Source organism: Hydra vulgaris, chromosome 10 (genome assembly GCF_038396675.1).
Source record: "Hydra vulgaris chromosome 10, alternate assembly HydraT2T_AEP".
Classification (NCBI taxonomy): Eukaryota; Metazoa; Cnidaria; class Hydrozoa; order Anthoathecata; family Hydridae; genus Hydra; species Hydra vulgaris.
Window position 1 is genome coordinate 22,538,522 of NC_088929.1, and position 16,479 is coordinate 22,555,000.

At 28.0% G+C, this 16,479-nt stretch overlaps 1 protein-coding gene across 2 annotated transcripts in view; it reads right to left on the bottom strand.

Annotated features, from left to right (window-relative positions):
* The window catches only part of LOC100211287 (testis-expressed protein 9), a 48,035-nt gene that overhangs the window by 28,432 nt on the left and 3,124 nt on the right, over positions 1 to 16,479 (bottom strand). For both annotated transcript variants that reach the window (XM_065807529.1, XM_065807528.1), the window contains exons 2-4: positions 12,708 to 12,771; positions 11,391 to 11,452; positions 7,683 to 7,755 (exon numbers count right to left, since the gene is read on the bottom strand). In XM_065807529.1, coding sequence (XP_065663601.1) covers positions 7,683 to 7,755; positions 11,391 to 11,452; positions 12,708 to 12,771 — 199 coding nt within the window. The remainder of the gene's footprint in view (positions 1 to 7,682; positions 7,756 to 11,390; positions 11,453 to 12,707; positions 12,772 to 16,479) is intronic.

Below are 16,479 nucleotides of genomic sequence, written 5' to 3' on the forward strand. Positions count from 1 at the left end.
TTTTTCTTTTTTTAATTTAAGAAATTAATTTTAGTTTCAAAATTTTTCCTTATTTCTAAAATATAACTGTACATTGCTGTTGATGGTGCCCATTAATTTCTATTGTTATTTTCTTGTTAATGTTTGACTATGCCTTCAGCAATTCTTGTACTGAATTTATAGTCTTGCCTGTTTTATTCAAAGATTCTTTGCCAATACCCCAGTATTTTTTGATGAACAGGAATTGTGGGTAATTTAGTGGATTAAACTTTTTTGGTACAAAATTAACCTTTCTCAATTTATACCAAAGTTTTTTTAGCGTAGTGGCACAAAGCTAAGTCAGACTAAAACAAAAAAGGTCTAGCGTGTGATCCAATGAGTGACCAAAGTCACTTTTGAAGGCACTCTGGAATATTTTTTTGATGTCAAAGTTGATGATGCCACAAAAGCTCTACTCTTTTTTCCACAACTATAAATTGCTTGCCATAAGAGCAATTTTTTGCCATATTAGTCCACAAGTTTGTATTTATACTTGTTACTTACATTGTCTTGAACTGAAGTATAACATTTGTCGTCAGGAAGTTGACTAAAGTCACACTTTATGCAAGCCTCGTTGTTAATCAAAATGCAGCCATTCCATTTTTTTAAAACTTGGTAAATTTTTTTTTGCTCATGTTTTAGCTGTGGAATTTTGTTTGTCAGATTGATTTGGGTAATTGTAGTATTTCTTCACTTTCCTAACCAAAAAATCAGAAACTTTGTAGTCTTTAGCTATTTCTCTGTTAGACAAGCCTAGATTTCTTTCAAAAGAACAAATCTTATTTATTACTGATTTATTATAAATGTATTGATAGACAAATTCTTTTTACACCATTTATAACCCTTCCAACAGTAGATATAGAAATTCTAGTAGCTTTTGAGACTTTTTGGAAGACTTTTCATCTAATGCTAAACAATTCAATTTGCCTCTGTGTTTTAGTCAGATAGAACTGAATGGTGTTTATAATTTAGAACTTTTTAAGAATGCAGCAGAATTACTAACCTCTGGATTAAAGGAAAAGAACTTACTTGATAGCTTTGCAAAAGTTTCTTGCTTTAGAACAAGATGAAACCTTTATTAATTTTTTTCTAGAAGTCAATTTATTTATTTACTGTTATGATATTTCAGGTCTCCTATAACAGTTGGGTATTTCTGTATACAATGCAACTGAATGGAGACTTTTTATCAATAGCTTGAAGCTAAGCTTCAAATGTGTTACTTTACACAATGGCAATATTTTTGGTTCTGTACCAATTGGTCATTCTTACATTAAATGATGACATTAAAATGGTGCTTAACTTGAGTAAATACCACAAACACAACTGGATTATTTGTGTAGATCCAAAAATGTTTAATTTTCTCTTTGGTCAGAAGAAATACCCTAACCCTGACACTGGATACAAAAAGAATGGCCTAATCTCTCACAGTGGGCATGCAAAATATTGTAAATGAACCCATTGTTAGTTAAAAAAAAAAATTTTTTTGCAACTCCTTATAAACTTAGATTCATGAAACAATTTGTTAAAGCACTGAAAACAGATAGTGATTGCAGATTTAGTTGATAAAATGTTGAAAGCCTTTTATGATCTTGGATGCAAAATGAGCATAAAACTTCATTTTATAAATAGTCATCTTGACTAGTTTCTTGAAAATCTTGGAGATATGAGTGATGAGTAAGGAGAACAATTTCACCAAGATTTCAAGACAATCGAAGAACGTTACCAAGAACGTTGGAACAAACATATGATGGAATTCTACTATTGATGTATTATGCGAGAAGACTCAAGAAAAGTTTATAAACAAAAGAGCAACAGGTAAAAGTTTTTTTCTGATTAAACAGTTTTAATTGAACAATATTATCTGCAATCTTTTTTAAAACCAAATGTTCAATTTAAGCAGCTTTTATTTATTTTAATCTGTTTTTAATTTTTATTTTAATTTTGTAAACAAATTAAATTTTTGAAAACATATCCTAGCATTTCAAAATGAGTTTCAAATCTACTTTTTTAGAATTAACGTCTGTTCACAAAAAATCCGGACTGATTTCAAATGTACACAAATTGTTCTAAATTTCGAGTTTTCGATTCGAAATTTTTAAATTTAATCGGTCAACAACAACAGTTTCATTTTGTGGCAAAATTGAGTTTAAATAATTAATTCAAATAAACATGGAGCATCTAAAAGAGAACGATGTTAGAAATGTGATTGGAAATTTTTATAAACAAAACATAAACAGTGGAAAGAAATTTACAGTGGATCATTTTAAGAAAATGGGAATCGCTAAATCTACAATTTATGACATAATTAAAAGGTCTGAAAATAATTTGCCAATGAATAGAAAAATCGGTTGCGGCAGAAAACCTTTTAAAATTACACCAGAAAAGAGAGAGTCCATGATTGCAAGAGCAGAAGAGAGAATCGGGATTTCGCAAAGAAAATTGACACTAAAATATAAAATAAGCGTTTCATACGTAAATAGATTATTAAGTATGCGTGGACTAAAGTATACCAAAAGAAAAAATGCACCAAAAACAACAGAAAAGCAAGAAATTAAACAAAAGAAAAACTTATTAAAACTTTCAAAAACTTTTTTCAAGCCATCAAATGAGTTTGAAATCATCATGGACGATGAATCTTATTTCTGTGTAAATGGTGCAAATTGTTCACAAAACTCTGGCTACTATACAAAGGATAGTTCTCAAACTGATCCTAACATTAAATTCAACTTCAAAAAAAAGTTTGACGAGAAAGTTCTCGTTTGGATTGCAATCAGTCGTTTTGGTCATTCATCGCCTTATTTTGCTGTAAAAAACTGTGCACTGGATGCAAAAACTTATTCTAAAGAATGTATTACAAAAAGACTTCTTCCATTTATAAATTCCAAGCATCAAAACATGAAAATTTTATTTTGGCCTGACGAAGCGAGATGTCATTATGCAAAACACACATTAGAAACTTACAACACTTTAGGTATTAACTTTGTCGACGCTAAAGATAACCCCCCAAATGTACCACAGTTAAGGCCAATTGAAAATTTTTGGGCACATTTAAAAGCAAAAGTTTATGGAAATGGATTTACTGCGAAAAATCTTGACCACCTTAAGAATAGAATTCGATTAAAGTTGAAAGAGTTTGATCCAGACTACTTTTTCAACCTAATGGATTCAGTCAAAACTAAAGTTCGAAAAGCCGCTGATTTAGGACCACTTTTGGTTATAAAATAGTTAACAATGTCCAGTCACTCATTTTAGTTAAAATTTTTGTCAAAAATCGATTAATTTTGTATTCAATTAAGAACAATTTTTCATTCCGGATTTTTTGTGAACAGATGTTATTTCTATGAATTTGCAAAATGAAAAAATATTTCAAAAAATCTGCAGCTTGCCATTAAAATCTGATGCCAGATTTAAATTCAGCATATCTAAATTGTGTAAGGGCAAGTGTCAAATTTAATGCAATAAATTTTTTGTTGATCAATATTAATGATTTTGGTCTTTATCGTGATGATGGTTTAATAACAATGTGTTAAGAACCTGATCCACAGCTCACATTGTAGCCCAAATAATTTATTTGAAAAAATGTCCCCCAGAAACGGTTTGCATTTTCGAAACCATGAAACATCCTACTATAACAATCTGAATTTTGAAAATATTCTGTCGACATCTTTTAAAAAAAAAGGGGGTTAAACAGACAAGTTACAATACTCATTAGAAACTAATCGTTCTGTGTTTGTGGCATCTGTGAAATTGCTCGAACTACAATTACTCCAGGATCAACATCTGATAACAGAGGAGGAATCAAGCTGGGTAGAGTAAATATATCGTCACCTGGACCAATAAAAATATGCAAAAGGTGCAAGGCTGTTATTGGACAAGTATTATCCCACCCTTGCACTCTCACAAACAGAAGAGAAAATTTAACAAAGGAACTGAACAAAGGTAGGGTTAACTTTATACTGTTGATATAATATTTCAAACTAAAAATTTAGAACTTTATGTAAATAATCTGAAATATAAAAGCTGAAAACCTTGATTTTTTTCGTTTTAAGATACACAAGAACTTCAATGCTCAAAATTACTAAAAAAAAAATTTTTGGAGGAGGGAATTAAAATTAAGGTTGCAGCGAAAGGTAAAGCACTGAACTATCGTATGGCTCTGCTAGAGTGCTTTTTCCAGTTAAAAAAATCCGTATTACAGAAATTAATAAATTTAAAAACACTTGTAGACTTAGTAATAGACAGGGAGCCAAAGTACTTAGCATATTTAGAAGCTGGAAAGGAAGAGCCATATTTGAAAGTAATGTAAAAAAAAAATTAAGTGAAGAAAACGGGTTTATAAATGAATACTATGATACTATGATATAACAGAAACAAATTTGAAAAAGATTCCAGACCACTGGTTTATTGTAAAAACATTAAAGGACTTGTTGAGTGAGTAATAACGAAGAGAAAATTATCGAAAGATTATATTTTAAAGGTTGGAATTGACATCAGAGGCAGATTTCTAAAACTTTGTTTAAATATTATTGAAAAAGAAGCAGAAAGTAAAATAAAAAGAAAAAAGTTTAGCTATGAAGAAGGAATAGGCAATGAAAAATACAAAGATGGAGGCGTAAATAAATTGTTTATTATTGGCTTAGTAGAAAATGTGGCTAAATCTCATTCGAATCTTGAAAAAATTCTCAATATTTTGAAGCTAAATGAATTATATTACTTTTGCACTTTTGATATGAAAATGGCCAATATACTTTTTGGAATTGAAAGTGCAGCATCAACACATCCTTGCCCTTAGTGTAATATTAGCAAATAAAAAATGCAAGATTTTCAAATTCAAGGTGAGCTCAGAACTCTTGGAAGTATCCGTTCATCAGCAAATGCTTACAAAACTTCCTGTAAAGATATTAAAAAAAAATTCAAGCTTTCAGCTGCATTTTATAATAGTTATGTCAACCGTTCACTAGTTAATCTACCTGATGACGTAAAGGCTATTGAAATTCTTGCTCCGATGGAACTTCGTCTACTAATTGGAAATATAAACTACCTTGAAAAATATTTTCAATCCACAGATACCACTTTATCAGCGAATCATTGGAACCAAAGTTTAAGTTTTGAAAGGCCTAAGCTGCATGGTGGTCAACTTAAAGGTGGGGAATGTTCAAAACTTTCAAAAAGTACTCACGTTTTAGAAAAATTAATAAAATCTATGAAACTAGAAAAAGATGAACACATCATTTATATACTTAATTCCTTTAAATGTTTAAAAGCAGTTAAAGCTGCATGTCTTGGTACCTGAATATTAACTAACTATTAATGAGTACAAAGAGCCTTATGTCAAACTTGGTCTAAGAGTTTCCCCAAAAGTCCACACTCTTATCAAGCATACGTGTGAAATTCTTTCATATATAGCAAGTTTCAATCCAAATAAAAAATTGGGTTTTTAGTCTGAACAAGTCTCAGAACCTAATCATTATGATTTTAAAACATTTTTGGGAGAGTGCATATATAAAATTTCCAATAGTCTTAAAGATTATCCACAAAGCCTGCTTAAAGCCATGGTTACATACAATTCTTGACATATGTTCTTTAAAACAGTATAAGTATAAAAACTATACTTTAATAAATATTTGTATCTTTTGAAAACTATTATAGGTTGTAAATGAAAATAAAAAATATATAAACATTTAAGTGTGCTTTTTAAACTGTTTTCTAATTGAAAAACATATTAATTTATACCATAAGAATATTTTTAAGATTTTTTGATATTCGAGATAGGTAACTCTAAGATAGGCATGTTCATACTAATTTAAAGTATGTTTTTAGCAAAATAACACAGTGATTAGAGTTTAGCAACAATATTACCTAAAAACTAGTATCCCACGGCCCAAATACTTGAATAGAATGGAGGATAGAAGGGGTCCACTATTTTTTTTTCAAAAAACTCTACTTATGAGCGCAACTAAAATTCATGTGTAAAATTGTTATTTAGTAATTTATGTTTATTTAACGTAATTATAAATGTTTTAAAAAATAAAGTATTATTTTTTAAAACATTTATAAGTAACGTGTTAATATTTACCTTTTAATTGGGGCCCCAAGGTCAAAATACTGTAATGAAAGAAAGCAAGAGGGGGCACAATGAATATATTAAAAAAACTTGGCCATTATGAGCGTGATTAAAATTTATGTGTAAAATTGTTATTTAGTAAGAAAATATTTAAATGTTGAAAAGTTATGACCTGGTAAAGTTGATATCCCCCAAATAGAGTTGGTTGTAAACTTTACTTGGTCACCATTTTTAAATGACAAGAAATTTTCTTTATATAAATTAATTTTTTCGATAAATTTTGATCTAGCTTAAAAAACTTGAGAAAAAAAACTTTTTTTTCTTTTCCTTCCACATATGGGACAGTGGGACCCGAGTTTTCTGGTTAATATTGTTCCCAGACTCTGATAATCATAATTTTTTTATTAAACATTCTTATTTGACACCAGTATTATTATTACAAAATTGAAAGTTTGTAGCATTTCTGCAAGTTACCTATCTTTAACAAAAATTCACAACCTATCTGTTTAACCCCCTTTTTTTTTAAAGGCTTCGACAGAATATTTCAAAATTTAGATTATTATAGTAGGATGTTTCGTGGTTTTGAAAATGTTAACTGTTTCTGGTGGACATTTTTTTCCATATAAATAATTTCGGCTACGGTGTGAGCTTGATAAAATTAGAAAATATATTATAAAATTTCTTTTTAAATAATGGCTTTTAAATCGAAATAAGCATAAATTTAAAAATTGTGAATTTTCTTGATGTCACATTTAACCTCTCTGAAAATTTATATAAGCATTTCAAAAAACCAAATGATGAATTATTGTACATTAATATTAACTCAAATCATCCACCCCAAATTTTTAATCAAATCCTCATTTTAATTAATAACAGGCTAAAGATTGTTAACTTCTAGCCACAATAGTTAAAGATCGTTAAAGATTGTTAACTTCCAGATACAATAGTTAAAGATTGTTAAAGATTGTTAACTTCCAGCAATAATAGTAAAAAGGTTGTTAAAGATTATTAACTTTTAGCCACAATATTTAAAGGTCGTTAAAAACTGTTAAGTTCCAGATACAATAGGTAAAGGTTGTTAAAGATTGTTAAATCCTAGCAACAATAGTTAAAGATGTTAAAGATTATTAACTTAATAGAAATATATTATGACTACTTAACCTGGACCATTGGCCTGAATTGGGAAAAAAAAAGGAAAATTAACTCAAGCCTCGCTTACTACTCTTACTTGCTTACTACTACTCTTTTAATTTTATTATTATAGTAATAATAAATACTTAATCTATATAAATGCTAATTAAATTCTAAAATGCGGTAGTGGTGTAGAAGTAAAGCTCTCGCCTCATAAGCAGGAAGTTCTGAGTTCAATCGCCACCACATTCCTGGTAGTGCCGTGCTCAACTTGTTTATCCACACAGCAGCATTATTTGTCAAGGTTTGTGTTTTGGAGTTATAGAATTGAGAGAGGGTTGTAACCACAACTAGAAGTAGCTTTCTCGACTGCAGTGGCCTTGGGTAGGTGAATTGAAATAAAGTTAAAAAAAAGACATAAATAAAATTAATGCTAACTGTATTTTAAAACAAAATTTTTAAAAATCACCTGATTTTTAGTAGCACCAGATTTAACACAAGTTTGATTGGTTGGAATATTTTCTTTTACATCTTTATTTACACTATTAATAGATAAAGTTAACATAAAAATAATAATAATCAAAAATTATAATAATGTAAAAATATCTATTTTTAATAATAAAAATATAAAAACAAATGAAAATTTGAAAACAAGTAGTAATTTTCAAAAATCAAAAAAAAAAAAAAAAAAAAAAAAATATAAGCGAATGCAACACAAATGTAGCACATCAAAAGTAGGTGCACAACAAAAGTGGCACATCAAAAATTGGCTTTAAAACTTGGGTTTGTTCCAAGTGAATGGATAAATTCTAGCAGAGATTCCTGTGTCAAACTACTTTAGATTTGTTCAAATCAAATTTACACCAAGATATTGTGTTTATTGCAACTGAGAATGCCCATGCTATGCAAAAAGTAAAAAAATTGTTCTAAGCAACTTTGCTTTGCCCATGCTGTGTAACTAACAGACAGGAAAAAAAGAAAAATTGGTATCAAAGAAATAGCTGGTTAATAATGCTATTAAATTTAAAATTATAAAGACATTGAGCTAGGGCTGGTGAATAACTAAAACCAAAAATTAAAACAATTGTTTTGGAGATTAATAAATAACAATATTCTGAAAAAACATATCAAAGAACAACTTAATGTAAAAAACTAGCTGATGGTTAACATAAAAAAACATAATGGAATAATATTTTAGTTGCAACCACTAAATTTATTAAAGAACAGTGTTTTAAAATTCTTGATCTATGTAATCTCGACCATACCATTTGAAATAGATAAACTGGGCAGCCTTGTTAATTTGGTTGAAAACCTAAACAATACACACAATTTTAAAGACCTGTAAATTAATGTCTATTGTTTTGCTGCAATTGAAAACTTAGGTAAGCAAAAAGAAAACTCATAAATGATTTGCGGACAGATGCATTTTATTTGTTTTAGCATCTACACAATCATGATGCTAAACGAATTTGGATCTGCTCTTAAATTCTGGAGCAATGAACAAGACTATAAATATTGCCATAATCACTAGCCTGGTCCAGCATTATTTTTGTTACTTGAGTCAGAAGCAGAAACTGAAGATATTGTGATAGTTGTTTGTAGTTAACTTACAAGCCACTGCAAGCCTTAATCATTTACATAAGTGAAATCAAATTCTGGATCGGCTGCCTGTTCTAAGCAATTAAAAAGAGTAGACTTTTTATCTAGACAGGAGTCTAAAGTTGAATCGTTGGCACCTTGAGTTCTCCAGAACCTTGTACCCTAGAAGTTACTGGAAATGAAGAATGTTGGCTTTAATAAAGACTTTAAAACAAATGATTTAAAACAAATGATTTGATAATCTAAAAAACTTTCCCAGACACACCACATGAAGCAAGCTTATAGAGAAGACTAGCATGCCAAACTTAATCAAAAGCTTTTGTTATGCCAAGAGTAATATTTCTTGCCTCGCCACCTCCATCTAATGCGCAATATAATTTTTCAGTCACAACAATTAGCAGGTCAGCAGTAGAACAAGAAGATCAAAAAATTTATTGATTGTCCAACAGTAAGTTATTTAAGCCAAGATGGGATGTTAGAAATTTGTTAATCAAAGACTTAAAGACCTTGCTAATGATAAAGAGAAGACTGATCAAACAATAGTTGGAGGGGTCAGAATGTTCTCCATAGTTTTTAAAAATTGGAACCACATATGCCATTTTCACAGATACCATTCCAGCAGGCAGGAAAACAAGATTCAGTCAAGCACTTATTAAATAGCTTAGAGAGAATTGAAAAGAGTTCTGGGAAACAATTTTATAAGATTATGACAAGAATGTTGAACTACAAGCAAGCTTGTAGTTCAATGTAGTGCAGCTTAAGCTGTAGAACAGTACATTTGGGATTAGCAATGGACGCTGAAGTAGTTTGAATGTCTAACAATAGAATAACCTGTTTAACTAGAATGACAGGAAGAGTATGGCCATAAGATTCAAGAGTCAAATTAAAAGAAAAGTTCTTTGTAAATAGTTCTGCCTTATCCTTGGGAGAGGTAATAAGATCAGTCCCATGAATAAGAGATGGAATGTTAGACTTACCCTTGTTAACAGCCCTGTGGAAGAATTTCCTAAAGTCTCTAGAGCCTAACTTCTGAGATAAGATACAAGATTTAGTAAACAAGGAATAAATGGAGTTTAGCATCAGACAACACCTTTTTACATTTCTTCCAATAATAAATAGGCGCTAGTTCTCAAGAGAGTTGTTCTTTTGAAAAGATAAAAAAAATGATTAAAAGTAGATATAACAGCTGCATAAGAAGATGAAAACCATGGAGTAGAATGAGGCTTGACTTGGAACCAACAAGAAGAAATAAAAGCTTCCATGCCTGCCTGGAACCAGGAGGTTACATAGGTGACACATATTAGCAAAAAGAGAAAAGACATCAGCCGAGGACCATTATGAAGAAAATCACAAAAAGAATCTCAGTCAGCTTTAGGATTGTAATAAGTAGTGCAATGATAGGGTGAGTCTGATTAAAACTGGATTATGTCTAAAAAAAATGAGCGTAATTAGAAGGACCAGCCTAAAAATGGCAACAGTATTTCATAAAAAGATGAATAAGAGATTTATAAAACTATAGAATGGAATTTGGAGTAAGAAAACAGGAGCTGTGTTAGAAGAGAGATCACATTTAAGATTGGTTGCTTTTTCCAAGCAAATAAAATCTCATAAATTATTTACCAAAGTATATGATTGTCTCACCTAGTAAATAGACTCACTTTAAGGGTAAAATAATTGGAAAGATCATTAAATGAGAAATAACACATTGGCTTTCGTATTGGCCTTTTGATGTCCATTGGTATCAACATCAGCCAAAAATGTGCAATCAGTACATCACTAACTATACCTCTAACCAATAACTACTAGTACTGTCCTTCTAACCAATAACTACTAGTACTTTATCTCTAACCAATATATTGTATCTCAATCAAACTTAATCAAGTAGAATCATTTTTAGAAGGTAAAAATATTTTTGACAAATCTAGACAGTCATTGAAATCATCACTACCCTTTATAATTTTTAAATAACAATATAACTATTATTAAAAATAGAAACTTCAATAACAATTATATAAGTAGTAAAGTGACATAACTAACATTTATCTTTTAATCTTCCATCATTAAATGAAATGTACTGTTTCCTGTTTCTTTAATTTTTAAATAAACTAAGTTAGAACTTTTGATAATTTTTAAGTTTATATAGAAGAATATTATAATGATCTACTGTACCAAAAGCTTTTCTTAGATCATCAAAAATGCATAAAGTAAATTTTGTTTCATCAAATAAATATTTTAAATGTTTCATATTCTAGATGAATAATTGCATAATTGATTGAACAACCACATTTAAGTCCAAATTATTTATCCTAAAGAATATTATTGATATTTTAAAAAGGAATAAAGTTTATTACCTGTTGGGAAAGTCTAAAATAAAATCAGAACTGAACTTATTCTTACATTTTGTTGCAACTTATGTAACTATTTCTCTATGTAAATATATATAAAATAAGAAATGGGTCTTTAGATACAAATATATTTTAAAGCTGGAAACAAAAAATTTCAATAAAAGTCTATAACAAAATAGTGTAAAAGTACAAAATAATTTTTTTTTTTTAAAACATTGATAATTAAAAAATACTTCTCTGAGTTTTTAGAAACATCATTGATGGATATATCAGCAAATAAGGCTTCATGAACTTTCTAAAATATATTTAGTTTTTGAGGTTATACACATATTTTAGATTATATATACAGAATTTTGAGGTTATTATTTGCTTTAACATTTTTTATTATTTTATTATTTATATTATATTTATATTATTTACCTTATTATATTATTTATTACTGCTTTATATAATTCCATTATTATATTATTTGCCTTAACACTTTTGCAAAACTCTTGGGTAACTATATATTTGCAAATAGCAGAAGTTTCTTATGGAAATGTCTAATGAACTTTAAAAAACTGTATAAGAAATGTAATGCATTTTACTGCATTTAAGGTGAGAAACAAAATAAAAATCATATCATAGTTATCATACTATAAAGTTGAATTTGTTATTGTATTAAACAATGATATAACAATTAATCAACTTTGACACCAAGTTAATTTAAAATTCAAAAAAAAGAAAAACTAAACCAACACAAACAATATGCTGAGTCATACAAAGAGTTAAAACTAAAAAAAGAAAAAAAAAGGAAAGCAATAGGAAAAAATTGTTATTAAAATGTTGAAACTAATGAAGCAAGTTGTTTATCACAGTCAAAATACCTATATCACACAAAATTTTTGTTTTTCTAGTCTGAAACAGACTAGAAAATATATTTTATTTACTATTTATAACATATGGTTCCTAAATTGCAACCCCTATCAAAATTCTGGATCCATTGGTATTTGGAACTATGATATCTATTTGGTATCAATAAAACAAAGGATCCTGGGCAATATTTAGGATGCTATCCGGTGTATACAACAAATTATAATTTATTTTTTTTTGCTTAAAAAATTCTAACCATTAACATTAATAGAACATATTTTTTATCTGAAATAAGCTATAAACATTTTATAACTATTATATTTTATGATCTATTATTAGCGGAGATATTAAATAAATAATGATAAAATTTAGTATAAAAAAATAAAAATAGCTTATATATGAGTTTTAACCAACAATCAAATCAATCAAAATTCTCCTTATACTAACATAACCTCTCACAATAACATAAATCTTTTAACAAACCTTTATATGTCAAATAACCTCCTAAGACAACAACTCTTTAAAATAATTAAACCAAACTCAGAAAAACATCACAATGAATTTTGTTTAGTTTTTGGGAAGTTTTTTAATCTACAAATTTTAAATCCTTTTTTAACCAATAATTATACCTAAAACGTTGTCGATTATATAAAAAAAAAAATCAGCACTGATGGTATACATAAACATTAAAAACTTACAAAAACTGCTTCTGCCTCACTTATTAGATTTGCTGTCTTTTGTTCTAATAATGCATTTCTTTCTCTGAATAAAAAGATAAACTGTCATTTATTAAAGCCTATGAAAATCTCAGCAAATTTAATTATGTAAAACTTTTTTTATTATGACAAAAAAAAATCAAAACTAATAAAAAACTACACTAAAATTAAAAAAAAAAAAGTTTTTCTTAGATACCTTATAATATACTTGTATAAAAAACTTATCTTTTGATTATGCATTGTTTTTGTTATATATAAAAAAATTTTTGTTATATAAAATTATAGCAATGCAGTTCCGCACTACCATAAATTTAAGTTTATTTGCAGTTTTAAGTTATCTTATAAGATAACTTAAAACTGCAAATAAACTTAAATTTATGGTAGTGCGGAACTGCATTGCTATAATTTTATTTTTAAAAAAAATTTCTAACCTCTATTTTTTTAAGTAACTACAATTTAATTCAAAAAATATTTGCAAAAAAACAATAAATCTTTGAGAAATATTTTTCTTTTGTTGAAATCCTTTTTTTTTCCTCTTTAAACTTATTTAAACATATTAAAAATAGTTGAATTTATCTTATTAAATGTTTATTGTTATTCTTAATAAACCTAACTTATTGTACCTACTAGAAACCAATTATTTTTATTTTTACCCTATTTATTTTTAAGCGTATTTTGTCAAAATAAACAACTATTGTTAATCAACAAATTTTTAATAATTTTAATATAAATAAAAAATTTAATTAAAAAATTGTTATAAAAATAACAAAATCTAATAAAATATAAAAATAAATTGTCATTAATTTTAGTTTAAATGTTTCAAATCTTGTTGGACCACTCATTAGTGCAAGAAGCTATTTGCTGAACTGCTTGATCACACTAATTTCATAGGTTTGGAATCCTTACTTCTGTTTTGTTTGATTGATAATGATACTTAGTTTTGGTTAATGATATTTAGTTTTGATTAATGATATTTAGTTTAGACAATAATTAATGACTACTTCACAGTCTGTTGAAAGTCTTTCACTTGCAATCTTGAAAAAGTTTAACACTAAAGCTAGTTTTTGTATATATAGTTTCTTCACCATCACAAATTGCTGATTGATTGGAACCACATCCTAGCAAAGCATTGCTCTTTCTCAAATCTAAATAAAAGCTTTCTTAATCCTCAAAATGCTCCAACATTATGCAACTAGAGATCCATCTAGTTAAGACTGATGCAATGATCTTGATATATTCACACTAAATTTCTCTACAGATTTGCTTCATCAGTAAGAAATAGCAGTGTACCTTATTAGACAACTTGGTTGCTGTAACAATGAATTCTTTGACTTCTGAAAATTGTGACATGGTGCAGGCTGGTGTTTAGTAGGTGGTCTACACCTACAAAGCATTGAAGAAACATGACCAGTAAAGATCAAGGCGGTTTAAGCCTTTATTATAGCTTTTATGAGCAGCATAATACAAGCTATTTCTAAGGCATCCTTGGAAATATAAAATTTAATATAAAATATTGAAAAATTTTAAAAATTATAAAATTTCAAACAAAAGTTGTTTATTACTAATAATTATTGCAATATTGCAATATTAATATGGCAACACTCCTACTGAGACTGAAACTTCACATTTTCTCTGATTACTTTACACAACTGACTTCTTGTTGAAATTATATATACAATCCAATGCAAAGCTTTTTGCTAAAGTTGCTTCTCTCTATTATGCCATTTCCTTAGTTCAATTCCATTCTTTTCATCTACAAATCTCTTCTTTGTCCCTGTATGGAATAATGTTGTCATATTTGAACTTGTACTTAATGATGCCCTTTCTCTTCTGGACAAGATCCAAAAAAGTCCCCAGTTCCAGCCTCAACTAAATATGGGGATTTTTACAAACATGGCCTGGGAATTAGCAAAATTATAAGATTTAGCATGGGTTGATAGTCAGCACAAGGAGAAATTTATAATACATTATATATTAAAAATTTATGCATATATTTACTACATACTAAATATTGCATATAATATTGACATATATGGATGCAAACATATATGTTTGCTATTTATTTATATGCCTCCATAGTCTATATTATCGAAATTGGAACACTTAAGAAATAAATTTTTTCATACCAAAGATGGTTTAATTATGAAAACATTTATGATTTGATTTAAAAAAACAGACAACCCTACTATACTTTTATTCATAATTTGACTTTTGATTGACAAATTGATTGGACTGTTATTGGAAATAAATTTGATTTTGTCAAAGCACCATTTGTTCCAATCAAGACAACCGATTTCCTAAATTAGAATATTCTAACTTTTTAATTGAAACAGCTTGCTTTTTTTAAAAAAATACTAAGTAAAATTAACCATTTGATTATACTACTGATTAAAGAAAACTTTTATTTATGACCAAGTAAACTTTAGACTATTTTGTTATATCACTGCAATATAAAGCTTGCAGCAATTGATAAGATAAGTTTATGTTTCTAAATTATTATAAATCCCATCGAATAAAACATGAAAAAGTAGAACAGTAGAACCTACAGAATTATAGTTTACCCAGTGCAATCAATATAGTGTGAACACCAAATTAGATCATCTACAAAAAATGATGCAAAAAAGCTTTAAGTTGATGGTTCATGTGAACTTTTGAGGATTAACTTTCAAAATCACTCTAAACATAGAAATGAAGATGTTTTACCAGAAATATGCAAAATATAGCCATGAGACATTTTATTTCTAAAACAAATGCAAGTTTTCCAAATAAGGCACGGTTCCAATTTTTTCCCTAATTTATATGGTGTAGCATTGGCTGAGAGAAAATGATGATCAAATGGATGTGCGGTGTTACTCTAACAAGATAAAAAAGAAGCCATGATCATGAGGGAAGATTAAGGTGGTTTAGGTATGCTGAGCAAAAAGGATGCAGATGATTTGGTCATCAGCATATAGAGAGGTAGCAGTTTCAGGAGAAAAAGGTAGAGGCAGAAGTAAGAAAACTTGGAGAGAGTGTGTTACATATGGTTTGAACAAGTTTCAGTTATGGAAGATGTTTAAGATTTTTTTTTGGCTAAAGCTGATGATGTTTTTGTTGATGATGATGATGATGATGATGATGATGATGATGATGATGATGATGATGATGATGATGATGATGATGATGATGATGATGATGATGATGATGATGATGATAATATATTATATAAATACATATATATATATATATATATATATATATATATATATATATATATATATATATATATATATATACATATATACATATATACATATATATACATATATACATATATATACATATATATACATATATATACATATATTTATATATATATATATATATATATATATATATATATATATGTATATATATATAGATCTATAGTTTGTTGTCTTTGGGAAGAGCGGAAGGAAAAAAGTGATTCTTACGCCAACACACGCATCACTTTTAATTACTTTTGACTTTCGTCCAACATTTGCGTGTTGGACGAAAGTAAAAACCATTAATTTAATTACAAATAAATCGTTTTTTAAAAAAACCACAAAAACGCAAATTTAATTGACCAGAATGTTTTAAAAACATTCTGAATGTTTTTAACAATATAAATAATGTTTTTATTTTTTTTTTTTTTTAATAAAATGTTTTTATTTTTAATTTTTTTAATAAAATGTTTTTATTTATTTTTTTTTTACTGTAAATCATGCGCGGAGTGTTGCTACATCGACTATCT